The sequence below is a fragment of the Crotalus tigris genome, unplaced genomic scaffold (assembly GCF_016545835.1).
Source record: "Crotalus tigris isolate CLP2741 ecotype Arizona unplaced genomic scaffold, ASM1654583v1 scf7180000023829.5930981, whole genome shotgun sequence".
NCBI lineage: Eukaryota > Metazoa > Chordata > Lepidosauria > Squamata > Viperidae > Crotalus > Crotalus tigris.
In genome coordinates this window covers 3,535,907-3,563,775 of record NW_024100213.1, presented here as the reverse complement: position 1 = coordinate 3,563,775, position 27,869 = coordinate 3,535,907, and the positions used below count along the sequence as shown (strand labels likewise).

Here is a 27,869-nt window from a genome sequence, read left to right as displayed (position 1 = left end):
TTTAGCTCAGCAATCTGACTCAGAAATGGCAGCTTGAATCTAGCTGGTGGCAGCTATCCAAGCATTGAAAAGGTAAAGCAAAATGTCTATACTCGTTTCTTGCAGATGGTGAGAGATAATGTTACAACAAAGTCTCCAATACTGTGTGGTCATGTACATACATACATACATACATACATCTATACATCTATCTATCTATCTATGTTCTTAATTGCCCATCTCCCTCTATCTGACAGGGTATAGCATGCAATTATGCTTTTCATGATCGAAAGGCAACTACGAAACATAGGTATAAACTACCTATTTTTTTATGTTGAAATATTAGCCATTCTGACTTTCATTATTATGGCAAGAGTTATTAACACAAAGACATTAGTGTGCAAGAAAACAAACTGTCATATTCCAGCTGCAGGTATTTCAGCATCTTCTGTCCAAAATATGGGAATGCTAAAATTAGACAGGATCTTGCACAAAATTCTGTCATTCTCATGAGACAACTTAAAGTCAAAACCTCACAATTTAATGTATAGGGCTCTGGATACAATACAGGTGAGCAATGGATGTTTCACTTTCTTCAAGAATCTTATGTAACAGAAATTTATTTTACTATGCTTTAACAAACAGCAATTCCACTTTCTTCAGAGGATATTCATAGATCACAGAGGCAAATACACTAATAGTATAGAAAGGTTTACAGAACAGTAACAAGCTTTTCAGTTTACCCAATAATGTTTACCAGGCAATGAATACATTCAATAATGTAATTTCATATAATGTGGTTCCATATAATTGGGCTTAGTGAATGTTCTTTCATTAAAAAGGTAAGTATTTTTATTCTAAGGCATAGATTTTAAAAATTGCAGTTAATTACTGAAAAATAGCATTTTTCTAATAAAATGTAGACAAATCCTATTTCTTTGAATTATAATTTTGATTTAGGTTTTCCTGAAAGTATGCTTCTGAAAGCCTTGGCATTATGTCCATCTGGTGCTGGGGGCCATCTATCATGATCTAGGAGGAAAGAGAAGATTTAGTTGCCTCAGAAAGCAAAACCAATGCTATTGATTTAAATTTCACAGATTTTTTTTTCAAAGAAAAACACTTAAAACAAGCCTAATGAAATGAGTTAGTCACTTTTATATAATCTCAAAAACAGAAAAATGAATATATTTAACATTTCAGAATATTGTGACAGTCATTTTATTCTCAATAAAGAATAAAGAGTTCACATTTCAATTAAGAATGTTCTTTGAGCTTTAACACCTGAGTAATTGTCAAAGATGTATAAAGGAACTTCAAATATATGCTGAAATGTAATTGTACACAAATGTAAGGGTACTTTTTTATCATCTTTGATGGTTTAGTGACAAAGCAAAAAATATTGGAATCAGATTTCTCTAATTCAGAAGATTCTTAAAATAAATATAAAAATAAATCTAGATTTTTCCATTTAGGCTTGATGGACAAAGATCTTGAAAGAAAATTTGGAACTTTATTATTCAGCCTTCCATCCTTCCAAGGTCGGTAAAATAAGGACCCAGATTATTGGGGGCAATATGCTGACTCTGTAAGCTGCTTAGAACAGGGATCCCCAATCCCCAGGCCATGGCCCATTAATGGACTGTGGCTTATTTGGAACCGGGCCTCTTAAGCATGGCCCGGTTCTCGTCTCTCCCCCGCCATCCCAGACTGGCCACCAAGCCGCAAAAGTTGGGGACCGCTGGTTTAGAGAAGGCTGTAAAGCACTGTGAAGTGGTATATAAATCTAATTGCTATTGCTATTACTACATATGTTAACAGCAGCACACGAAGATGAAAAGATACACTAATTCCCAAAATTGAAGAATCAATGGTGAAGATAATGGAATTGGTAAAGATGGCAAAATTAATTTACTTTAATCAAAGAGAATAATTTATCTATTTTTGTTTCCATTTAGAAACCAGTTCTGGATTTTTTTTACTCAAAATTGGAACAAAAGAATACCTAATTTTAGGTTTTGATTATTAGAATGATTTTGTTGTTAGAGAAATGGCTTGAAATATTTAGAATTGTAATGCAAAAGGTTGAGGTTTTTTTGGGGGGGTATTCTACTCCTCTGAAAGTGGAAGTAGTAGGAAGTCACTACTTTTTTCTTTCCTCTTTATCTTCTTTTGCTTCTCACTTTCTTTTTTTAAACTTTCTTAATTTTTGTTTGTATTTGTATTTTAACCACAATAAATTCTAGTAATTTTTCCTTTAAAAAAGAATGTTGTTTGACCCCAATCAGTGAAGTTGGCAGCTTGGTGTACTGTGCTTATCTAGCCAGTTTTGTTTTAGCCAACCAGAGTTAAGCAAACCAGGACTTCACACAATATGTGAAGCCAAGCTGTAGGTTCTGTGTGAAATAAAGTGTTACATGACAGATATGAAGTATTCAAGACAATTTTCAACTATCTGAGGGAACAACAAAACTGAGAAAAAAACGCCTTAATTGAGACAATTTGCACACATCCCTAATTTGTTTCACATGATGGAAATGACTCCTCCCCTCCACCCCAAAATTAAATAGAAATAAATGGCTGTAACACAGTGGTTCTCAACCTGTGGGTCGGGACCCCATTTGGGGTCAAACGACCATTTCACGGGGGTCGCCAAACAACGCAATCCGCTATTTTTTCCCCCTTTTCCTTAGCTGTGCTACTCCCTTTTATTCTATTGGCTTTTGAAAGCCAATAGAATAGACTCTCTTGAATAGAGTCTAATTCTATTGGCTTTCAAAAGCCAATAGGAATTGTCCAGGCTGTCTCTGCCCTGCTGAGCCCGCCAAAAGTCCCATTCTGCAAACGGTGCTGCACCAGTTGAGTAGTCCTCGACTTACGACCGGTTGAGTAGTCCTCGACTTACGACCGGTTGGGGGGGTCGCGGCATTAAAAAGGTTGAGAACCACTGCTGTAACACAAGCTAAACAATAGCTGATTCCCAAATTAAATCAATTAGATCAGTGGTTCTCAACCTTCCTATTGCCGCAACCCTTTAATACAGTTCCTCATGTTGTGATGACCCTCAACCCCCCATCCAGCTGGCTGGGGGGGTATCAAAAACTTGACCCCCCCCAAAAAGGAAGAAATGAGAAAGTATAGTAAGTTGTAATTCGCTTAGTGACTGTTAGAAGTTACAACAGCACTGAAAAAGCAAATTATGATCATTTTTCACACTTATGATTGTTGCAGCATCCCCAGGGTCATGTGATTTACATTCGGATGCTTGACAACTGATTCATACTTATGACATTCAAAGTGTCCAAAGGTCACGTGATCAATGGCCAGGGGGCGTGGCCAGCTGATCACTCAGGTTGCAGAGTGCCTGTGGGGGGGAATCTGTGGGTCTCTGGGATGGGACTGGGGTGGGTGCCTGCCTTCCCTCCCCTTGTCCCTTCCTTCCTTCTTTTCTTCCTTTCCTTCACCTCCCTTAGTCTCTTCCTCCTTCCCTCCCTCTCTCCCATTGTCCCTTCCTTCTTTCCTTCCTTTCCTTCACCTCCTTAGTCTCTTCCTCCTTCCCTCCCTCTCTCCCATTGTCCCTCCCTTCCTTCTTTCCTTCCTTTCCTTCACCTCTCTTAGCGTCTTCCTCCTTCCCTCCCTCTTTCCCATTGTCCGTTCTTTCTTTCCTTCCTTTCCTTCACCTTCTTCTTAATCTCTTCCTCCTTCCCTCCCTCTCCCACTGTCCCTTCCTTCTTTCCTTCCTTTCCTTCCCCTCCCTTAGTCTCTTCCTCCTTCCCTCCCTCTCCCATTGTCCCTTCCTTCCTTCTTTCCTTCACCTCCTTCTCCCTCCTTCCCTCCCATTTTCCCTTCCTTCCTACTTTCCTTCCTTTCCTTCCCCTCCCTTAGTCTCTTCCTCCTTCCCTCCCTCTCTCCCCTTGTCCCTTCCTTCCTTCCTTCCCTCCCTCTTTGTCCCTTCCTTCCTTCCCTCTCTTCCATTGTTTCTTCCTTCCCTCTCTCATTGTTCCTTACTTCCCTCCCTCTTCGTCCCTTCCTTCCTCCCCCCCCCTCCATGCCCAGGAAGGGACAAGGGGAGGAAGATAGGCTGCCAGCATGGCTGGGGGCTTTGCTGCCGGCAAACTTGCCTGTGCACAGGCAGAGACAGAGGAGAGCTCCGCCCAGCTCACTTTCTCAGCTTCGCCGAAAGACATGCCACTTGCTAATTTAGCAGAAGCGCCAGGATCAGCTACAGCTGATTCACGCTTCTGCTAAATTAGCAAGTGGCATGTTTTCTAGCAAAGTTCGAGCAATTTTACTGGGCAGGAGCCAAGGAGAGCAGCTACAGCTGCAGAAGCGCGGATCAGCTGTAGAGGCTTGCACCGATCCTGGACAAGAGGGAAGGAAAGAAGGACGGAAGGGACAAGGGGAAAAAGGGAGGGAAGGAGGGAGAAAGAGGGAGGCGAAAGGAAGGAAGGAAGGAAGGAAGGAAGGAAGGAAGGAAGGGACAAGAAGGAGAGGGAGGGAAGGAGGGACAAAGAGGGAGGTGAAGGAAAAGAAGGAAGAAAGGAAGGAAGGAAAGAAGGAAGGAAAGGATAATGGGAGAGGGAGGGAAGGAGGAAGAGACCAAGAGGGAGGGAAGGAAAGGAAGTTCCAGCCAGCAGAGGCTTGGCAGCCCGGCTGCCGAGGAACAGAAGAGCGCAAAGCCAAGGAGAAGGTGGCGGTTTCCTCCCAAAGGGGTCTCCTTTTCTCCACCCCTTTCCTGGGTTTTGGGGAATTTCTCGTCACCAACGCTGACAGGTGCTCCTTTGAGCCCGCTGCAAGCTTTCTCGCCCCCTTTGCTTCTCCCCCCCCCCGCTTTCATGAGGATTGTGGCGCCCTTGGTAAGCCGATCGTGCTTTGAAGCTTAGGCGAGGAGGAGGAGTCCTTTCCTCCTTCCCTCCCTCTCTCCCTGTCAAGCCCCGGCGGGCTCGACATGAACGGGCAGAGGAGGAGTCGAGGATGGGTGGGGTGGCAAAGGAGACCGGCGGCCGTCGCCAGTCCTCCTGGCTGACAAGCGCAAGTTCGGGGGTCGCCAGCTGATGGGCTCAGGAGTTGGGTGCTGCGGCGGCCTCCCCCTTCGCTGACCTGCATGCACGAGAAGAAGTCAATCCGGTTGCTGCACAATGAGTCTCTGGGGAGGGCAGGGCCTTGCTCTGCGCCTGCGCTCTTTATGCGCCCCCTGCAGGGCACATTTGGTAGAGTTTGTGCAGACTGCCGCCAAGCAGTATATTTTCCACAAACAAGTGAGATGGAGCAGAGGGGGAGGAGGGAGAGAAGGCGGTTGACAAACCCTGCCTAAGACCATTGGAAATATGTGTTTTCCGATGGTCTTAGGCAACCCGTGAAAGGCTCGTGCAACCACCAAAAGGGTCGCGACCCACAGGTTGAGAACCACTGAAGTAGATGAAGGCTTTCTTGGAGGGAAAATTAAAAATTCCAACAACTATGGAATCACACCACCAGAGGAATTGAGACTAATTATTGTAGAAAGTAGATGCACCCTAAAAACGAAATCAGAGATGTGAAAGGTAAGAGATTAAATAATTATTAACATAAGGAAGTAAATGAAAAGTAATGTAAGATTTCAAGAAGCAAACTCACATCACAATATCCTAGGCCAGGGTTCTGTGATAGAGAAGAGTATTTGACAGAGATGGACAGTTACAGAAATTGAATGAATGAAGTAAATAATTAATGAAACAAGTCAATCATACAAAGGGGAAGCGGGTTTTGTGTTCCTGTAGCACTTGCAATTCCAGTCTAAGTAAATTTACATTTCCTTCATTAGTAGAGTTAGCCAGGAAAGAAAATGAATTAAAAAATAATAACTTCGCTTTAAGGGAACAACTTAGTATATAAAAAGCTGGAAAATGAAATTTGGATTTAAATAAGATTGTTAAATTTTCATGTAAACATACCATTAAATTCTATCTTGTAGCATGATTATTTCAATATCTCTAACAAACCTAAAAGGTATATGCACCAGGAAAATCCTTGCTCAAAATAAATCCAGATTATGTTGTTTTATCTTTCTTATGAATGGAGAGTTTAAAGCTTATTGAAATCTTATGGGCAAATTCAGCATTTAGTAGGTAATGTGAAAACATTTGAGTCATCAGTTTTAACAGAAGAAAGCACATAATCTGGAAAGTGCAATATGATACTTTCTGAACCAATTTCCTAAGTGAAGTGGAATTTGATTACAATGGAGAAGTCTTAAAGATAAATTAGTTTTTAATATCAGGGCAAAAGCATCAGAAAAAAAAGGAAAGAAAAGCAGACACCCTCAAGAGTAAACATTTTGTGGCAGTTTCCATATTTTATAATGTGTCTTGGCTTTCCCTTTTGAAAATACAACCATTTCAGAACATTAAAACAGTCAAGTTACTATTTTACCACTATTTTAAAAGCGTTGTTTTACCTGGAATGTTCCATAAGCAACTGTATAGGCCTTGTCCTGCATCAACATTCACAGTTTCTCCAGTTATAAAGGAGGCACCTGGAGAAAGCAGAAAACACACCAAAGATGATACCTTAAAAGAGAAATAGAATATTTGTTATATTAGTTGCTCCAGACAAGATGGGAGACACATAAATTCAATAAATTAATAAATATATATTAACCACTATACCACAGGCCCTTTCAGATGTACAATTCAGGTTTCATTTATTCTGCTGCTGGATTCATATACTGTGATACTCTGTGGTTTGGTAGACTGACTCAGCTTTTGTATTATGTTAAATTACAAACCATGGGTTATTCACAAAGCCTGTGCTCACATAACATAAAAAGATGAAGTACAGTTTAGTGTAATGGGAGAACCTGCTCAATAAACGTTGAGAATAGAGCAATACTTATAATCCGGCTTCTTTCCCTGCAAATTGTGATACACATCTGAAACATTCGTACACTTGGATGCAAGTGAGCATAAGAAGTTGGATATTGTGAAGTGTAGGACAAGTATAATACTGCCAGCATTATTTTGTTATCTTTTACATATGCATTTTTAAGAGTGTAGAACCCTAATCACATTCTGAATGGGAATGTTAGCTTCATATCCAAAGATAATTTGATTACTAAATTACTGAATCATTAAGTGCTGTTGCTTTCTTCCACAGCTGAGGAAACAAACTGTTTAAGTCAAACAGAAGTCAGATTATTTCTCAATTGACAAGAGCCCTGGTAGCGCAGTGGTTAGAATGCAGTATTGCAGGCTAACTTTGCCCATAGCCTGAGTTCAGTGCTGACAGTTACAAGGTTGACTCAGCCTTCCATTCTTCTGAGGTTGGTAAAATGAGGACCCAGATTGTTGGGAGCAATATGCTAACATAGTAAGCCACCCAGAGAGTTCTGTAAAGCACTCTGGAATGGTATATAAGTCTAAGTGCTATTGCTATCTCTTTTTAGCATAACTATCTTAAGTTGCCTGTTTGAATACTTATGTTTAAGCAATGCTTTGCACATAGCTGGTCCTAAATAAAAGAACACATTTCATGTCAACATCACATATATGTATGAAGTGTTTGCGATTGAAAGGGAGAAAAGACTGCTTCAGAGCATGCAGGGGGCAGTTGTGGAAAGCAGCCAGAGAACTCCAAAAAGATACAATTGCTATAAGGAGCTGGTAGCAAATGCTCAGCAAGCACCCCCATATGCCCCTAAAACAATTTTCTCCTTCAAATCTGAAGAAGTAAAAAAGCCTAATTACTTAATGATATACATTTGAACACTAGTTTGTCCAATGGCTAAGGCACCAAGCTAGAAACGTAAGACCATGAATGCTAGTCCTATGTGAAAGTTTCAGGATGCAAATATCTTGTAAAATAGGAACTGTTATTAATCCATTATAAATACATGTTAATGTGAATACTGTAAATAATGTATTCACATACATACATGTCTACTATAGAAGAATGGACGCTTAAGGTTTCTAATCTAGCAGAAATGGCAAAAATTTCTGCTTATTTGAGGGATCATACACAAGAAAGGTATATTTCAGTATGGAGAAGATGGATAGATTATATTCAGAATAAATATGGGACTAAAAAGTTCCATTTATTTTATGAATAAGTTTTAGAGTATTATTTTTTTAACGGTATATTATAGTGAAATTATTATTAGTTTTATTATTGTTTTTAGTATAGTTTAATAACTTGGATATTGTTTAATAATATGGAATTGTTTATATTATTATGTTTATTTTACTTGTTTGTATTTATGTTAAAGGGGAGTTAAAGTATACTATAAATTTGGTTATTTTATAGTTGGTTAATGTTATTTAGAGTTTGATTATTATATTTGTAATAACCCTGTATTCAGCTCTGGGAAGTGGGGGAGGGGGAGGGGGGTTAGGGTGGGTGTTTTGGGGGGGTGTAATTATTTATAAAACTTTTTAATAATAATAATGAATACTGTAAATAATGTATATATCTTCAATAAATCAATGTCCTGCCCCTCTGAGAATCCCTTTATTTAAACAGGAATGGATTTGTATCATGCTATCAATTCTTTTGTTCTCCTCAATAAAAGATTCATGTTATCTAAAGCATCACTTTATGTAATACATATATATAATAAAACTTCAGTTTAATGGCCATTCAGAGGAAAAGGTATCCATTAAATATAATTTTGAACATGTATAAAAAGCCCACCTAGGGAGATGTCCAGAATCAGTATATATCCAAGGTATATTAAATAGTAAACCATTAAATCAAGATTTTATTTACTCATTGAACAGGTTCACATAATTTGCTTGGTTCTGGTTTAGTATACTGTGTCAGTAATTCAGGGTAAGTGTATTGTGTAAACCAAAACATTAATTAATAACAAAATCAGTTTCCACTGAACATTAGCAATAAAAGTATATAATGTGAAGAGAACAAAATCCAATTTTTAAAATCACCCGAAAACACTGAAAGTCAAAATATAACAATTAAATCAACATAGTACTATACCTCTTCAGGAAGTCCTAATCTCTTTGCAGGAATCTTTTTAATGTTGTCTCTAAACAAAGTTTCACCATCTTTGTAGTTTGCAACAGCAGTTTCTGAAAATATAACTCCCTGCAAAGAAAGCACAGGTTCACCATTAAGATTTTATTATTGTTTTTCACTGCAATAAAAACTCCAATCACTTTTGACATTCACAAACTATAAACTCTGAATATCAGTAATGAAAATAAACGACCTGGATTATAAACCAAAAGCAAACTGCATTGGAAAGGAAGAATCATATCTTTGTAAGTAAAGTGCTGTTCAACTCAAGATCAGTTCTTGGCAACTTCATGGACTTTATGCAATTTTGTTAGCAAGGGGGTTGCTGTTGCCTTCTTCCCACACATCCCACATTTAGCTTACAATTTTTGGAATTTCTATTTTTATTAATATATGTGCAGTAATTACATTTAATTAATTACTAAATATAATTACTACATTTGCTATATTTATAAAGCAACACAAAGATATCTGCATGTTTTATAGAAACATCTGAAGAGCAATTTCATCTCTAGTGTTACTATTAAAATACTTCTGTAATTCTTCCTCAAATACTGCATCCAGTTTTGGTCACCATGATGTAAAAAAGATGCTGAGACTCTAAAAAGAGTACAGAGAAGAGCAATAAAGATGATTAGGGGACTGGAGGCTAAAACATATGAGGAACGGTTGCTGGAATTGGGTATGTCTAGTTTAACGAAGAGAAGGATGAGGGGGGACATGATAGCAGTGTTCCAATATCTCAGGGGCTGCCACAAAAAAGAGGGAGTCAAGCTATTCTCCAAAGCGCCTGAGGGCAGGACAAGAAGCAATGGATAGAAACTAATGAAGGAGAGAAGCAACCTAGAACTAAGGAGAAACTTTCTGACAGTTAGAACAATTAACCAGTGGAACAACCTGCCTACAGAAACGGTGAATGCTCCAACACTGGAAGTTTTTAAGAAGAGACTGAACAGCCATTTGTCCGAAATGGTATAAGGTTACCTGCCTGAGCAGGGGGTTGGACTCGATGACCTCCAGGGTCCCTTCCAACTTTTTTATATTATTACTATTATTATTATTATTATTATCATCATCATCATCATCATCATAGCAAACTCCATTGAGCATTGATTACAGCCTATAGTCTCCTTCTCAGTCCTTGGTATAGCTAAATATTTAGATATAAAAATCTGAGCTGTTCTAATAGATACTATATTATGAGCAAAATTTTCTAACCTATGAAAAAGGTCCTATATTCATCCAAGATTAAATTAGACAGATAAGATTGTTAGAATCAGCTTGAGCATTTGGTTCCAGTCTATTGTCTAATCACTTATTTCATAACCTACCGGGGCAACAGAGTTAATCCTCACTCCTTTGAATGCCCACTCAATGGCTAAACTTTTGGTCAGGTTATCAACTGCAGCTCTTGCTGCTCCACTGTGCCTGTAAAGAAAGCAAAAGAAGAGGCAGACTTAATTTCCTTCCACAGGTTAACTTAGATCACGCTGAAATTAGATGTTGTGATTATGAAATACGTAGAACAATATTTTGCTATCCTAACTGGGGTTTAGATTTCAAGCTATCCTTTTTCCAGTTAATTTCATCTAATCTTAGTACCATAGGGCAATTGTCAAAAATAGTGATTGATTCCCACCCATAGTTCAGCTAGCCAGAGTCAGGTTGGTCGAAAATTCCACCTTTTAGTTATTCCAGCCTAACTCAAAGCTCACATTATAGAAATAACACCCAATCTGCATTCCCAACTATAATAAGATGCTTACTTGCCTTTATGGCTCTCTCAAATACAAATACCTATGAGATTTCTGAGATTTTAGGGGCTATCAGGCATGATTTTCTCTTATAGCTAGGATTGTCCTCAAGCAGACTTAGAGACAAACTAACTCTTTCAGCTTCCATATTATGTGAAATGCCTCCCAGGCAAAAAATATGTGTGTGCACCTGTGCATTTTCTACAATCAGGAAGCTTGCAATAATTTCATAATGAGAGTTCAGTTAACGTAGTCCCAGCAGACAAGTCTATGCAAAGACAAATATTTCAACTGGTTGATAAGAAATACAAGCTAGGGAGGATACAGTACAATACTGATAAAAGCAGCAGCCACCTAGGAAGCAGGGGCTTTAATCTTCCCTGCCTAGTAATTTCAAGCTGCAAAACAATATGGCAGGAAGCAGGGAAGTGTCTCTGTGTCTATAAATGTCTGTCTGCTCAGAGTTGTTGAACCGTGAGATAGGAGGCAAATGAATTTTATATATAAATTAAAATAAATACATTTACTTAGATTTAAGTGACGACAAGCATGCATTTGGATATTAATAACAGCTTACGATATGCTAGGCAAACCTCTCTTCGTATTAGCCACAATATTGACAATGGCACCCCCATGATCCCGCATCCAAGCATTGTACACTATATGGAAATGGGAAAAAAAGAGCAGTTCATTAATACTGTGACATTTTTACTTACATTTTCCTAATGGGTATACAGAATGCAGTCTCAGTTTGAGTTAAAGCCTTCCACTCACAAAATATATAGCTAAGTGTATCAATATGGGGGGTTGTGTTATATACAACATAGCAATGACATTAAAACCTGATATTTGCCAGAGGATACAAGTAACTATGAATGGAGGTTCATTCCCCACATTACTGAAAACATATAAATCCACCCTGCTGCCGTCTCACACACCCCACAAAGTCCAATCATACCTCATCATAGGGGGTGGAGTTGAACAGTATAAGCCTATTATACAAGCCAATACAGCTCTTGGCTTGGAGAAAGATCTGGGAATCTATTCCAAAAAGCTAAGGATCAACTCAAAGATGTGTAAGACATGGTACCGAGCAGTGAGTCGCTCTGGCTGGGAGGTAACAATAAAACTACAGGGGAAGAGCAAAGAGACTATCATAGTAGCAGGAGCATTCATGACATGGATGGGGGTAAATTCTGATGGCCACCCCAGCCGTTGGCACAGATCCCAGTGAAAAGAGATCTTTCCACTGTTTAAAGATCTTCAAATTAGGAACATGGAATGGCAATGGCGTATACCAAGGAAAGCTAAACATTGTTAAGAATGAAATGAATAGGCTCAACATACTTGGTATCAGTGAAGTTCATTGGACTGACTATATATGGAGACACAAAAAGGTTCAGAATTGGAAAAGGCAATTGGCAAGGTTGCATCCTGTCACCCATACTATTCAACATGCACACAAAAATAGTTATGAGGAATGCACATTTGGAAGAATCTATCACTGGGATTAAAAATTAGTGGTAGGAATATCAATAACCTCCAATACACAGATGATCCAATGTTGCTTGTGGAAAACAAGACGGATCTGGAGTGGCTAATCCTGAGAGTCAAAGATGAAAGTGAAAATTTGGACTGCACCTTAACATCAAGAAAGCAAAGATAATGACAACTTCCAGAGAAGATGCAGGTCAGAGTGCAGATCGATAATGAGCTCACTGAAACAGTAAAAAAAAAAAAAATCATCTTGCTGGACTCTAAAATTCACCAAAGTGGCGACTGCAGCTTTGAGATCAGAAGGCGTATAGCACTTCGAAGAACTAAAACGTCTTCCAGGAATAATATCTGGAAGAGTAAAGACATCAGCCAAATGCAGATTAGTTAACACAGTAATTTTTCCAGTTGCTACTTATGGCTGCGAAACTTGGATTCTGAAAAAGGCAGATAGGAGAAGGTGGATACCTTTGAACTATGGTTCTGGAGGCGACTATTACGCATCCCATGGATTGCAAAAAGAACAAACAAAGAAGTCCTAGAACGAACCTCACCTAAAATATTGCTTGAAGCCCAGATCGCCAAACACGGGTTGTCATTCGTTGGTCATGTCATGTGAGCTGATTAATTTGAAAAGTTAATCAGGCTGGGAGTGATCAGCAGAAAAAGGAGAAGAAGACATCCTAGAATCCACTGACTGGACTCTAGAAAGGATGACACTGGGATGATCATGGTGGATCTGAAGGAGGTAATGCGAGACAGAGGGGCACAGAAAGTGCTGATCCATAGAGTGGCCAAGGGTCGGATATGACTGAATGGCTGACAACAATGACATTTAATCTACCAATTCTGAAAACGAACTATAGGCTGCTCCAGCTCGTGGAATCTGAAATCGCAAACCAGGCAAGTTATTTTAACCAACTGCCTCATTTATGCCCTCTTTCTTTTATAGAACAACACCTCTGAACCTTACATAAGCTACTTTATATTTACTGCTAGACTACTATCCCAGTCGGCAGCATCACTTGATGATTTGTTCAGCTTTATCTAGAAATGTCAGACACTGTCTAAACAATCACCACTATCCATAGCAGGCACTCTAGCACTGAGTCACTCCAAATAAAATGAAACAATTATATTCCAATATTATTAACACCGTCAACTATTTTGGTGAGTTATTCTAATTTACAAATGTGTAAAATCTAAATGCAGGTAACTTAACATCAATAATCTGAACAAATAGCTTCCGGTGGATTAGCGCGCGCGATGGCGGCTACTTTGTAGCCGTCCTCCTGAGAAAGCGTTAGAACTGCAGAGAACAGCAGGCATCAGCTGTTCCGCAGCTGAAAACCTCCTTCCCGGGCAAAGGGAGGGAGGGGAGTATCACCTGAATAGTGATAGAACCTCTTAGACCCCCAAAGAATTTTTCTTTTGGGAGTGAAAGGAGTGCTCCCACGGAGTTCAGGCTGCCTCCGCTTCTCAGCTGTCTTTGTCCCCTGGGGACAAAGCAAGACTCTGCTCCCACTTCCGCGCTTAAAGAGATCTGGTGAGTTACTTTAAAGGCGGACAGAGCTGGATAAAGGAGTTTATTTTTCTTGATTTTATCTGGACTTTAAGCTTAAAGATTGATTTTTATTTCCCTTTTTTTTCTTTTATTGAAAGGGAAAGTAAAATGGCAATCGGAAGGGGGTTTTTTTGAAGGGACTGGAACGGAACGGATTAGATTGCTTTTAAAGGGTTTTTTTTTAAGGTGGACTTGTGTTTAAGGAAGATTATTTTCCCTTTCTGTCAAACTTTTCTTTGCTATCTTTTTAAGGGATTTTTTTTTTGCTTTTTTTTATTTTTATCCTTTTTTTAAGAAGGAGGAAAGAAGAAACAAAACTTTTTTTTTTTTGAAAATGGCTTCAAAGCGGCAAGTAACATCTACAGTACCTAAGGTGGCTTCTTCTCCTGCGATTTTACCAGCTCAACAACCTAAAGCTACACCACCACCTTCTCCCCCTCTGCCATCAGTAACGGTAAAAGATATGCAAGATATAATGGGAAATGCTGTATCTCAAATTAGATGGGAAGTGAAAGATCTTTTAGTGGAGAATAATATTATTTTGAGGCAAGATATAGTTATGGCTTTACAAGGACTTGCTTCTGTGGTTGAAAAGTTGGATTCTAGAGTGGAAGAAGTTGCAGACAAAGTGGAGATTTTGGAAGATAAATTTGAAGGCATGGAGAAAAAGATGGAAATTTCACAAGATGATATTGTTATGTCTCAATATAGAAAAATGGAGTTCGCTTTAAGAATCCGAGGCCTGAGAGAAGATTTACAACAAGACTTGAGAGAGATTGTAGTAAATGATTTTGCTGTGATTTTGGACAGAGAAAAAGAGGCAATATCTAGAGAAATTGAAAAAATATTTAGAGTTAACTCTTGGGTTGCAAAGCAAAGAAATTTGCCAAGAGATGTGGTGATTTATTTTGGGAAAAGATCTCTGCATAATGAAATCATACAAGCTTTTTATAATAAGAGGTTTCAGATTGCTGCGCAAGATGTTATAATTTTAAAGGAGATTCCATCTAAAATTTTAAGAAGAAGAAAAGAGTTTGCCTTCTTAGCTGATGAACTTAAAAAAAGGTTGATGCCATTCAGATGGGAGATTCCGATTGGTATTGTGGTGAGTCATGCGGGGACGTGTTATAGACTTAATACTGTTCCTAAAGCCAAAGAGTTTTATATGTCGGTCCTGGGAGCACGCTCATCACCACCTATGATGTTGAAAGTTTTGGATGGCAAGGAGGCAGAACAGCAGTCTGAAGAAGTAGTACTGATGGAAGCTGGAAAATTACAGGCTGACTGGTTGCAACATGCAGAGATGAAAGAGCAAAGAATGACCCGGGCAGCCCACAGACGTAAGGAAAAGGAACAACAGAAGAAAGATGTTAAAGAAGTTTTACAAGAATCTGTTTCTGAGCCTGTGGGAGGAGCAAGACCCAAGAGTTCTGTGGTACATTTCTCAATGGCAGATCTTCAAGCAGTCTTCTCTAGGCTTTTGGTCAAGGGAGATGGTAAAGCTCCTGACATGGAATGCTAATGGCCTCAATTCTCCTCAAAAGAGAAAGAAAATATTTCACTACTTAAAGCAACATAACAATGATATTATCTGCTTGCAGGAAACACATATTATTTTTAAGGATCAAAAATATTTAGTTAATACTCGATTGGGATCACATTTTGCATCTTTTGTTCTTGGGAAAAAAGGGGGTGTAGTTATTTATGTCAAGCAAAATTTATCAGCTTGTTTAGTAGATTCTGATCCCCAAGGGAGATATGTTATGACTGAAGTGGGACTGTATGGTAAGGAAGTACTTATAGTAGGTTTGTATGCACCAAATCAACAACAGGAACAATTTTATAGACTGTTACATCAAAAATTAATTTTGCTGGATTACAGATCTGTTATTTTAATGGGAGATTGGAACGGTGTTTTAGATACACAAAGAGATAAAAAAGGACCTTCTATCTCTTTTAAACAGGCTAAATTACCTAAGGCTTTTTTTGATTTGAAAGAGGACTGGGAGTTGCGAGATTATTGGCGTGAACACAATTTGGAGGAGAGAGACTTTACCTTCTTTTCGGACAGACATCAATCTTTTTCAAGAATTGATTTTTTTTTTATTACAACGGATTTATATTTTAGAGTAAAGAATGTTAAGATTTTTCCCAGGACATTGACGGATCATAGTCCAGTCTGGATGGAATTGGTTAATGAAAAAGAGGAGAGGAGATCTTGGAGGATGAATGAAAATTTATTTAGACAAGAAAAGAATGTTCAGAAATTAAAGGAGCAATTAAAGGAATATTTTGCTTTAAATATGTATAAGGGAACTTCAATGTCAATGGTTTGGGATGCTGGTAAAGCTTACATGCGGGGGGTCTTGATACAAATGAATAAGGTTTATAGACAGAAGCAGGTGCAGAAACGTAAGGAGTTGGAAGATGAGATTAAATCAAAAGAAAAAGCCTTAATTTTGAATCCTATAGATGAGAAGATTAAAGAATCTATAAAATTGCTTAAATCACAATTTACTATGTTGATGGCTGATCAAACTGCAACCAACTTATTGTACATGAAACATAATACATTTTGCAATGCTAATAAACCAGGGAGATGGTTGGCTTATCAATTGCGAAAGAAGCAGAGGCTGAGAACTATAGATAAAATAAATTATAATGGTAAATTGGTATATCAGAAGGAGTTGATTAAGAAATCTTTTTTAGATTATTATAAAAAATTATATATGGGTACGAAAGTACAGGCTTCAGATATAGCTAAATATCTACAAGATGCTCATTTCCCTAAATTAACAGAAGATCAGAAACAAGAAATTAATGATTTGATTACCATCGAGGAAATTGAGATAGTAATTAAAGAATTAAAATTAGGTAAAGCACCGGGTACTGATGGATTGACATCTATTTATTATAAAACCTTGGCAGAAGAGTTGATACAACCTTTAAGGGAACTTTTTAACAATATATTACAGGGTTCAGAGACCCCCTTGTCATGGGGCAGAGCTTTCATATCTTTGAGCCCAAAAGAAGACCAAGATCTCACTTTACCAAAGAATTATAGACCCATATCTCTCTTGAATGTAGATTATAAGATTTTTTCGAAAATTTTAGCTAATAGACTTATGAGGGTGTTGAATCAATTAATACATATGGATCAAACGGGTTTTATAACTGGAAGGTATATGAAGAATAATGTTAGACAAATTATTAATTTAATAGAATATTTGGATAAAAACAACCAAATTTCTGCAGGATTGATATTTTTAGACGCTGAGAAAGCTTTTGATCAGTTACATTGGCAATTTATGTTAAGATTAATTGAGGAAATGAATTTTGGAGAAAAATTTTTACAAGCTCTTCGTGTTATTTATCAAAAACAAATGGCACAATTTATAGTCAATGGAGGTTTATCAGAGGTGTTTTCAATTGAGAAGGGGACTAGACAGGGTTGTCCACTGTCACCATTACTGTTTGTTTTAACTTTGGAAATTTTGCTGATTAAAATTCAGGAATCACAGAAAATAAAAGGAATAGAAGTCAATAAAAAAGAATATAAATTAAGGGCTTTTGCAGATGATTTGGTTGTTACTTTATCCCAACCAACTTATTCTGTAATGGAGTTGTTACAATTGATACATCAGTATGGACAAGTTTCGGGTTTTAAAATTAATAGTAATAAGACTAAAATATTGCCTAAAAACATGACCAATTTAGATAAGGAAACCCTAGTTAGGCTGACAGATTTGAGGTTGTTAATAAGGTAAAATATCTGGGGGTTATTTTATCTGCTTCCAATGCAAAACTGTACAAAAATAATTATGAAAGGCTGTGGGTTAAAATACAAAAGGATTTGGAAAATTGGAAGAAGCTGCAATTATCCCTATTGGGGAGAATTGCAGTGATTAAAATGAATGTTTTGCCAAAGTTTCTTTTTTTATTTCAAATGATACCTATCTTAAAGAATGAGGCTAACTTAAATGAATGGCAGAAAGGTATCAATAAATTTATTTGGGCAGGGAAAAAACCAAGAGTAAAACTTAAAATTATACAAGATATTCGTGAGAGAGGTGGACTCAAGGTACCGAACCTGAAATTGTATTATGATGCTGTGGTGTTAACATTAATTAGTGATTGGGTTAACTTAACAAATGTAGATGTACTCCTCCTGGAGGGATGGGATTTACTTTTTGGATGGCATGCCTATTTAACTTTTAATAAAAAGGTTGATAGGGTTTTTAAGTCTCACATTTTAAGAATTTCTTTACTTCGGGTTTGGAAAAAATATTATAGAAGTGATTCTAGAATTCCATTATGGGCTATCCCATGGCATGCAATAGAAGGGATAAGGAGAGGAGTTAAGATGGACAGTATTTCTTATACACAATTACTTAGATGGGATGGCAAAAATTGGCAACTAAAATCTATGGAAGACTTAATACAAGAAAATATTATTTATTCATGGTTTCAGTATAGACAACTATTGGAAATGTGGAAGATAGATTGCAATGTGGGTTTGCTCAGAGAGGATGAGAATTTGTTAAAACAAATAAAAGATCAAAGACGAACCCATATTAAAAGAATTTATGGGGTATTAGTGCAATTGGATTCAGAAGCAGAACTAGTTAAAGATTGTATGGTTAAATGGGCACAAAACTTTGATGAATCGGTTCCATTAGATACTTGGGAGACTATTTGGGTGAGGAATGTTAAATTCACACAAGCCCAAAACTTACGGGAAAACTTTTATAAAATGTTTTATAGATGGCACCTTGATCCACAAAAAATGTCTCGTATGTATTCAAACTTGCAGCCTAAATGTTGGAGATGTGGTTGCTTGGATGCTACTTATTATCATATTTGGTGGTCATGTAAAAATATAAAAGCTTTTTGGATTAAGATATGGTGGAATATTCAAAGAATTTTTAAAAGAAGGATAACATTTACTCCACAATTGTTTTTGGTGGGTATTGTTTCTGATTGTGACAGTAAAGAAACTACATTAATGTTAAATTTAATTACAGCGGCTAGGTTGTTAGTAGGGCAATGTTGGAAGAAGGAATCTTTGCCTACTTTGCAAGAATGGTTTCTTAAAGTTTCCTACTTAGCGGAAACGGCAAAGATTTCGGCTTTCTTGAAAGATCAATCGCAAGAGAAGTACCTCTTGGTATGGAAAAGATGGATAAATTTTATACAATATAAATATGATATAAAAAATATTATTTAGTTTTTGAATAATTTATATTTAAAGTTTAAGATTTTTTTTCTTTCTTTCTTTTCTCCTTTTTCTTGTTTCTTTTCTTTTTCTCTTTTTGTTTTCTAAATATGGGTGTTAAAGTATTTTATAATTTGTTTACTTACTGTAATCAAATTTGTATATGGTTTATTTGTGTTTAAAACTTTTTCTTTTAAATTTTAATTAAGCCTGTATTCAGCTCTGGGAAGGTTGGGGGAGGGCTGGGGTGGGTTGGGATGGTTTGGGGAAGGGAACTTTTTTGTAAAATTTTAAAAATTTTCAATAAAAAAAAATTAAAAAAAATAATCTGAACAAATAAACAGACTGTAGGAAATATATTTTAGTATTTCTGATCTAGTCACCAAAGCAATTCAAATTCATATTAAATGTCTTCTTTGACTTATAATTAAAGCCATACCAAAATACATTTAGTATGAAGTGTATTTACTATTCTCTGTCAGAGATGCCATCTGAGTAATAGTTGTGTTATAATTTAACTTAACATAATTGGCAAAACATGCTAAGCACTACATAGTTAGGTTTATCATTATACCTCAGTTTCAACCTTTCTTCAACCATAATTAAGTTGCAACAGCTAAATATATATCAGTTAACAAGAATGTGACCAGCAAAGATTTATTTCCTGGTAGACCTATGGCTAAATCTCTTATTCATGTTGCAGGATTTGCTGAATTCATATATCACAATAAACCATAATAGCTGATTCCTACTTATCTTGTTTAGACTTATATAATAAACAGTAATTAAGCAAATTAAGGTTTATCTCATTGTACAAATGGAGTAGAATTTGTGGAATAATGGAATTCAAAAGTAATATTTCCTTTTAAAAGATTAGCCTTTAACAACCTAAAAAATGTGCAAAGAACTCAAAAGAGTATTTTTGTTGATTCAAAAAAAGAAACAATGTGATGACATGGACAAATAAATCATATCCAAACTGTTAATATATAAGGCTAAATGTGAAAAAAAAAATATCAAGGCATGAAAATCAGAAATGCAAAGTAATGAGTGCTTCAAATTACTTTATAAACAAAACTTCAATTTATAGTAAGCAATCACCTGCTTTACAGCAATAGAAAGTTCCAGTCAAGTTGGTTTCAATAACAGCATGCCAGCCTTTTGCACTTATTAGTTCAAATGGGCTAATAAACTGCCCTCCTCCATTGTTAACCAAAAAATCTATCCTACCATGAAGATCTAATGTTGATTTCACCAGTGCCTCTACCTACAAGGAAAAAGAAATTGGAGTGGTAAGGCTGATGTTCCATTTGCAGATTTCTGTCCAGCATTAAAATCACTACCTGGCCTTTTGGCTAAGATCAAGTATAGTTTCTATCTATAAACTTACATAAGTGTGGTATTTCTTTAATAGAAAATCCTTTTACAAAATAGTTTTGAGTCCTGTTAGAAATCATGATATGGCAGTTAAAAGTATCACCTAGAATATTCTATAACAAGGGAATTCCACAACAACCCAAGATTTCATCACAATGACAAAAATTCTGTTGTGATTTGGATTTACACATTTATTGAGTTTACTCTTAAACATAATTTATAAAGAAAGCAAATATTATTACCTATAAAACTCATATACTTATTGTATTATAGTTATAAGATCCCATCTTAGCCATGAAAGCCAGCTGGATGACTTTGAGCCAGTCATTCTCTCTCAGCCCAACCTACCTCATATGATTGTTATTGTGGGGAAAATAGGAGGAAGGTATGTTGAATATGCTCGCCATCTTGAGTTATTTGTTAAACAAACAAATAAATAAATGTTGAAGATAGACAGATAGAAAAAATAAAAATTATAGTCAAGGGTCCCTAACACAGCCGTCTTGAGTAAACAAACAAATAAACAAACAAACAAACAAATAAAGGCTGAAGATAGACAGATAGAAAAAAAAATAAAAATTATAGTCAAGGGTCCCTAACACAGTCCTGCCAAATGTGTTTTGTATCTGTCTGGCTACTAATGATTGAAAATTGAATATAGCATTTGATCAAGAGATTTATGACTTCAGCAACTCTTTGAACGGGAGCCAATGACAGTGGTTTCATAACCATTGGTCCTGTTATTTTAGTTGCATATTTCAGAACAAGCCTCTACAAAGCAAGTATGTTCCCACATGACATCTGGTAACATGATTTTTCCTTTCCTGGAAAAAATGATTAAGCCCAGTCAAAGTTAGAATATAATTTATATATGCAGCAGTTTACTGGATGTAGAACTATTATACTAAAAGTCACAGTTTGTAATGATGTATTCTTAACAAAGGGAAGCTGCAGGCAATGCTGTACTTGGAAGCTGTGCACCAAACAAGCAGAATTATTTATAGCATAATGATGGGAAAGCTTTATCAGCAAGCAAGGATGCCCTTGTGGATAGAGATTAAAACTCAGCATTCAACAAGTTTTCCCCTTGGTGGTTTATTTGAATCTGCTGTAACAGATTAGTCAGAGAAACAAAGCTGCTGACAAATGTAGACATATGAAAAATAAGGTATTTTAAGCTGTATACAAAAGAATTTCAAAAAAGGGACATTGATCCCTTTCAGAGTGATAATGTTATCTTAGTCCCTTAAGGGAGACATCTTTGTAGCTACATTTTCAGGAAACAGAGAATCCCTTTACTGATTCTGTCACAGAAGTTAAACACATGGCCAATTTTTCTGATTAAAGTGCATTCAACTGTAATATTCTACTCTCTCAAGTTTTGTGCTCCTTGTTCTTGGAAACAGTGATTTGCGTGAGTGTCAACTTTGAATATGAGCGTGGCTGCAGCCATTTTTCCCTACTCATTTTCAGTTGACACATAGCACGGAGGAAGGGGGGTTTAGCAGGTGCTACACTAGACAAAACAGACTTTCTCCCATGAGAACCAAGGTCATCGGCTGCTCCTGGGAGTGCAGGCTGGGCATTGGGGAGCGTAGTAGCTTGCATAGCTTTAGGAGTGGGATTTCTTAACTTTGTATTGGGGATTGTTAGGTGTCTATTCAGACCTGGTTTCACTTTTGACGTGCGGATACTTTGTATCAATAAACATGTTCTTTGAGGAACTTGCAAGCCTCGGATTTCTGCTTTATTTGTCTCTGTCTGTCGGAACCATGACATTTAGAATGCTATGTAAAATTCTGTGATCTTTAAATCATAGCATACAACCTAACAGACTGCACTAATTTAGAAAATAAGTTAAACTAAGCATGATTTAAAGTATTGGGCAATCTTAGGTAAAAGTGGATTTTGATATTGTGCTAAGCCATAATTTAACTATTATTTACCAATAACACCACAAGATGCCAAACCACACGGAGCAAAATGTGTTATAATATGGTGTTTCAATTTAGTTAAACTATCATTTAAAAAGCTATTTTTAACATATTCGTCTTTGCTGGAATTGATTCTTGACTCAATAGATTCCTTTTGGGAGGTTCTGTTCAATTGATAGCTCATTTTCTGTTTGCTTCTTTAGGATACACTTTGTCCTAAATTAGGATCAATTAACTTTTTTGTCATTTCCCACCTAATACTCAGTTTGTTCATTTAACAGCTCTGCCATGTACTAGACAGGAAGTTCAGGCTACAGGTCACAACATATATTTAAAATTGTATAGTACAGCTGAAAGTAGCATATGGTTGGAGATGAAGTCTAGGCAAAAGCCTTATACTGAGGCAGATCACTTATTCACATAATACAGTATTGCTTGCATATACAGGTAGTCCTCCAGTTATGACCACAATTGAGCCCAAAATTTCTGTTGCTAAGCGAGATAGTTGTTAAGTGAGTTTTGCCCCATTTTACAACCATTCTTGCCACAGCTGTAAAGTGAATTACTGCAATTGTTAAGTTAGTAACATGGTTATTAAGTGAATCTGGCTTCCCCACTGACTTTGTTTGTCAGAAGGTCGGAAAAGTGATCACATGAGCCTGGGATACCACAGCCACCATAAATAGGAGTCAATTGCCAAGTATCTGAATTTTGATCATGTGACCATGGGGATGCTGCAACAGTCATAAATGTGAAAAACAAATAATAATCAATATTCTTATCCACTGCAATAAGTGCTACCATTTCCCAAAAGAGATAATAGATTTAACCATAGTTTCAATTGGGAAAATGTGACCATCCTGGACTAAGTCCAAGTCCAAAAATGCCAGGGAATTTTTAGAAACCTGGAACTCTGACAAATCAGCCATCAATAGACATATAGATATTAACAACAGCTATAGACTATGCAAAAGAGACTATCACCCAGCTCCAAAAGGGGCAAAAAGACCCAAGCACCTCTCCACCAGCAATCAGCACCCGGACCAGCATAGATTAACTCCAAGATTAACATCAGACCAGCAATCAAGTAAACAATACCCCATCAGAAAACTGCCAAAGAAGCCAACAGCAAACAGCCCAATCAAAAAATCTCTAAGACCACCCCCACCAACACTGACAGGCAAGCCACTAGAATATAAACTGACAGCAAACAGCACTCCTTATTAGTATTGATGATGTTTGGGTAGTGAAAAGAAAACAAGCAAGCACAGAGAGCACCAAGGACCCTTCAGCAGAAGCCCTTTAACAAGAAAACTTCCTCTCACGTGAATGCTAGAGACTTTTTATTTATTTTTGTAATGGGCAGGTTGAAACTGGAAGGAATCACTGTTCCATACAATATGGCAGGTTGGGAACAGAAAGTGGAAAGCAATGGGAGAGAAACCAGCCAATAGGAAAAGGGCACAATGAATTTCACTGGTCTGCCTTCTTAGAATTCTTCATATTGATTTTTAATTATTTACTATGTCCCCTATATTCCCTTCCAACAAATGGCACTGAAAGAAGTAAACAATAAAAGTTTTTTTAAAAAAAACTACATACAATAAAAGCTAAATACAGGTAGTCCTTGACTTGTGAACATAGCTGAGCCCAAATTTTCCAAGACAGTTGTTACGTGAGTTTGCCCCATTTTATGACCTTTTGCTACAATTCTTAAATGAATCAGTGCAGTTAGAAACACAGTGGTTAAGTGAATTTGACTCCCCCATTAACTGTCTCAAAAGATGATCACATGATCTGGGACCCTGAAGCCGTGACAAATATATGCCATTTGCCAAGTGTCCAAATTTTGATCACATGACTGTGAGGATAGCAATAGCAATAGCACTTAGACTTATATACCACTTCACAGTATTTTACAGCTCTCTTTAAGAGGTTTACAGTGTCAGCATATTGCCCCCCAACAATCTAGATCCTCATTTTACCAAACTCGGAAGGATGGAAGACTGAGTCAACCTTGAGCCAGTCAGGATCGAACTGCTGGCAGTCGGCAGAATTTGCCTGAAATACTGCATTCTAACCACTGCGCCACCATGGGATGCTGCAGTGGTTGTGAATGTGAAATATGGTCATAAGCTATTTTTTTCAGTGCTGGTATAACTTCAAATTGTCAGTAAATGAATTGTTCTAAGTTGACGACTACCTGTACCAGCAGAACAAATCCTACAAAATACTATAGCATTAAGCCAAAATGTTTTTTTTTTCCTTTTCTAAAATCAAAGCAATTGTCAAATTATAATTTCATTTCCTTTCTCAGTAAATGAAACTTCACCTAAAGCAGGGAACCTCAACATGATTACTTTGATCATTCTTTTGATATCTTTCAAATTTCAGCATTGTTAAAGATTGATGTTACCCACAAAGGACATAGGATTTTAAAAAACTATTTAATAAAATGTAAACTACCTTAGAGTTTACAAAGCACCTGAACACACCCTCCTAATTCATGTAAAAATTAACTGGAAACAGCAATGTTTATCATTTCCGGCAGAGGAACTAGTATTTAGATCATTTCTTTGTTAATCTCAATATTGGATGACACCTTTTTTTTCATTGTAATAATGAAAAGAATAACCCAGTGAACAATACACTAGTCAAATATGGAAGACTATTTATATTTTTACCTCTTCTTCTTTGCGAATGTTGCATTGTATAGGAGTCACCTGGGCAGAACTGGTGGAGGGAATTTCAGCAGCTAACTCTCCCGCTGCAGCTTTTAATCTGTCAAGTTTACGAGAGGCAATAACTACATTACAACCTGCAAAACAAAACAAGAGGTATTTCAATATTAGTACCAATTGTATAAAGATTAAACCAGATCTCTTGCTGAAGTGTTAAATCTGGGCTAATCATCACTTCAGTATCACTTTCTGGATTTTTAAGAGATTACTGCTATTTGTAAGCCTACAAAGAAAGAAAACATGAAAATTGTGCTTATTCTAACCTGACATTTAGTTTATAAACTGTGTGCATTCCCTTCCTAGTATTGGGGCTAGTTCTTAAAGCATCACAAACAGCCTGAAACAAGGCAAGTCAATTATCAAAGTAAGAAGCAGTCAAAATTATCTCTCCCACAAAAATGACTAACTTCAAGCCCTTTAAACATACTGTTTAGAGAAAACAGGGCAAGAATTTGAACTTTGATTTCATAGGGCTTGCATTTGATAAATCCTTCCATAGTGGCTTTTTAGCTTGCCTACAGTAAATCATATCAGTAGTGGAATTTGACCAATCTATTAGTTCAAATAAGTAATAAAAAATCTCATGAGCCAAAGAATCATATCTTGTCTTAAAGCAGACAGACATTTAGTTTGGGAATTGACTAATAAAAAGAAAATAATAAAATGAATAACAGAAAACTATCCCCTAGAAAAAAGAACTATTAGCAACCATTTGTGGAAGAAGCTTACATATATTGTAGCAAAATTTTGTTACTTTTGGAGAAATAAATTTATCTTGATTATTTAACAGATAGTGCAGAGATTAAAGCTATCAGAGTGCCCCGAAATTTTTAAAAAAGAGGGCTTACTCCATCTAAAAGTAGACATTTTGTCTTTAAGATCTGAATAACAATGATAAGTTCATCCATTGCCAATTATATATCTCTACTCCTGGGAATGTCATCAATGCTTTAGCTGAGTGTTTGAAGACTGAAATTTCCACAAATTTAATCTATATCCTATTTTTGCTTTTTTTCAATTTTAGTTTCCCATCCATGTTCAAAGTATCCCAATCATTTATAATTTCAAAACAAGTTGTATTTAGCCAACCAAAAGAATCCCTTATTCAAAGTTCTTAACATATTCTTATTTCCCTTTTCATACCAAGACATAACATTCTGATTACAAATCCTAACTATCTAGAATCTATTCTTGACCATATTCAAACCTCTAATCAATAATATAGCATCCCCTCTAATAGGTCAAAGCTTGTTTCCTTCAGTCTTACTCTAGCTTTCTTTTTTTGCCAACTAACTTTCCAAGTCAGTGCATTTGGATCATCAAATAATTCTTCCTCTATATTGATATATATTATTTGGAACAAGAGAAACAATTTGGTTAAAATGTTTTTGGAAGAGCTAACCCATTGATATTTATTAAACCGCCTCCCTCCTTCTCTGGTTCCCCACAGTTCTATTAACGACTTTATCTTCTATTCCATCAGCTCTCCTTCCTTGTCATCCAGTATGTTCTGAAACCTTGGTTTATAAAATGTTTTTTCTGTTTCCAATATTATCATTATATCTTCTGAGTTTTCATTTATCTGACTCTGGTCATTTGTTTCCTCCTTTAGATCCTCAATATTTGTGTCAGCATTCTCTAGTTTTCCTTCTATTTTCTGGGTTGCTGATTTCTTCTCTGTAGTTGTATTCTGAGTTTGTAGATTTGAGTTAGAAAATTGTTCTTTTATCCCCTTTGTGTTATTAGTGACCTGCTCACAAGCTAGAATAATTGTTTTTTTTGTATTAATTTCAGCATGGAGAGAATTTTTTTTTTGTGTTTCATCACTATTTTCTTGGTGATATGACAAGTTAAGGCTGCTGGGAACAGATGTTAAAGATGATGTTTTACTATTTAATACTGGATAAGATAACCTTTATTGTCATTTTTTTACAGTGGGCACAACAGCACACATCAAAAATGAAATTTAGTTGCCCGCTCTCAAAGTGAAACACATACATGACACACACCTAAAACATACTATATACAACATATGTATAGACCCACACCCCTATGTATACATAACAAATAAATATTAAATACTGTCCATCTTGAATATATAACAGAAGGAAGAAGCTTGAAAAACATCCATTTTATTTTATTTTCTACGATGGGAAATATGAGGCTTCCAAAAGCTCTGGACAATTTGTCCCATAATCTCAGTGACAACCCTAATTGGGGCTATAGGGAGCTAATACCCAAACAATTTGAAGAAAATCAAACTTTTTCTTCCTCCTAGCCCGTTTCCTTCCCTTCCGATAAATCTCTGGGTCTGCTCTAGTAACTTCATAGTAAGTAACAACTTATTACAATATCAGTTCCAGACACCCAACTTCTAAGAGAGGGAACCTGCCCCTACTGAACTCCTGTCACTCTTGTCAAAATCATAAGCTACAATCAATGACACACAGGAACCCTTCGATCCTTCTCCACCTCTCCCATTCCCCCAGAGGAGGAGAGACAAACCCGCTCCCAGAGACTGAGCTCTCGCCTTTCGGACACCCTTTGCCCACCGAGATGCAGCAGTTCAGTGGCGATGGCCTTGCCGATGCCCGTGCCCCCGCCCGTCACGATGGCCACGTGATTGCGAAAGAGTCCAGCCGCCAGAATCCCCCTGCAGCGGTTGCTAACCGTCACCGCCATCTTGACAGTTCTCAACCACACTTTGGACCCTCTTAGGGGCCATTTATATTGCAGCGAGCGCTCCGGGTCACGTGACCAACCTCCTTGAGCCGCTCCGCCCCCCCTTTTCCCTTCTCTTTC

At 37.0% G+C, this 27,869-nt stretch overlaps 2 protein-coding genes across 2 annotated transcripts in view; one reads left to right on the top strand and one right to left on the bottom strand.

Moving 5' to 3' along the window:
- The window catches only part of TMEM169 (transmembrane protein 169), a 43,386-nt gene that overhangs the window by 1,236 nt on the left and 14,281 nt on the right, over nt 1–27,869 (top strand). The window lies entirely within an intron of this gene.
- PECR (peroxisomal trans-2-enoyl-CoA reductase) lies at nt 499–27,839 on the bottom strand. Its single transcript, XM_039321853.1, has 8 exons — nt 27,620–27,839; nt 25,011–25,144; nt 20,117–20,282; nt 11,320–11,401; nt 10,320–10,416; nt 8,950–9,057; nt 6,416–6,527; nt 499–1,011 (listed from the first exon to the last, which is right to left on the bottom strand). Exons 1-8 carry the CDS (start codon nt 27,747–27,749, stop codon nt 923–925), a joined length of 918 nt encoding a protein of 305 aa, XP_039177787.1. The 5' UTR covers nt 27,750–27,839; the 3' UTR covers nt 499–922.

What these genes read in the sequence shown, in the direction of transcription:
- PECR (XM_039321853.1), bottom strand. Translation starts at nt 27,749, where the DNA reads ATGGCGGTGACGGTTAGCAACCGCTGCAGGGGGATTCTGGCGGCTGGA. An exon ending in TTTCTATTGCTGTAAAGCAG is followed by an intron (nt 11,402 to 20,116) that starts GTGATTGCTTAC and finishes ATTTCCATATAG; the next exon opens with TGTACAATGCTTGGATGCGG. An exon ending in TTGCTTATGGAACATTCCAG is followed by an intron (nt 1,012 to 6,415) that starts GTAAAACAACGC and finishes CTTTCCTCCTAG; the next exon opens with ATCATGATAGATGGCCCCCA.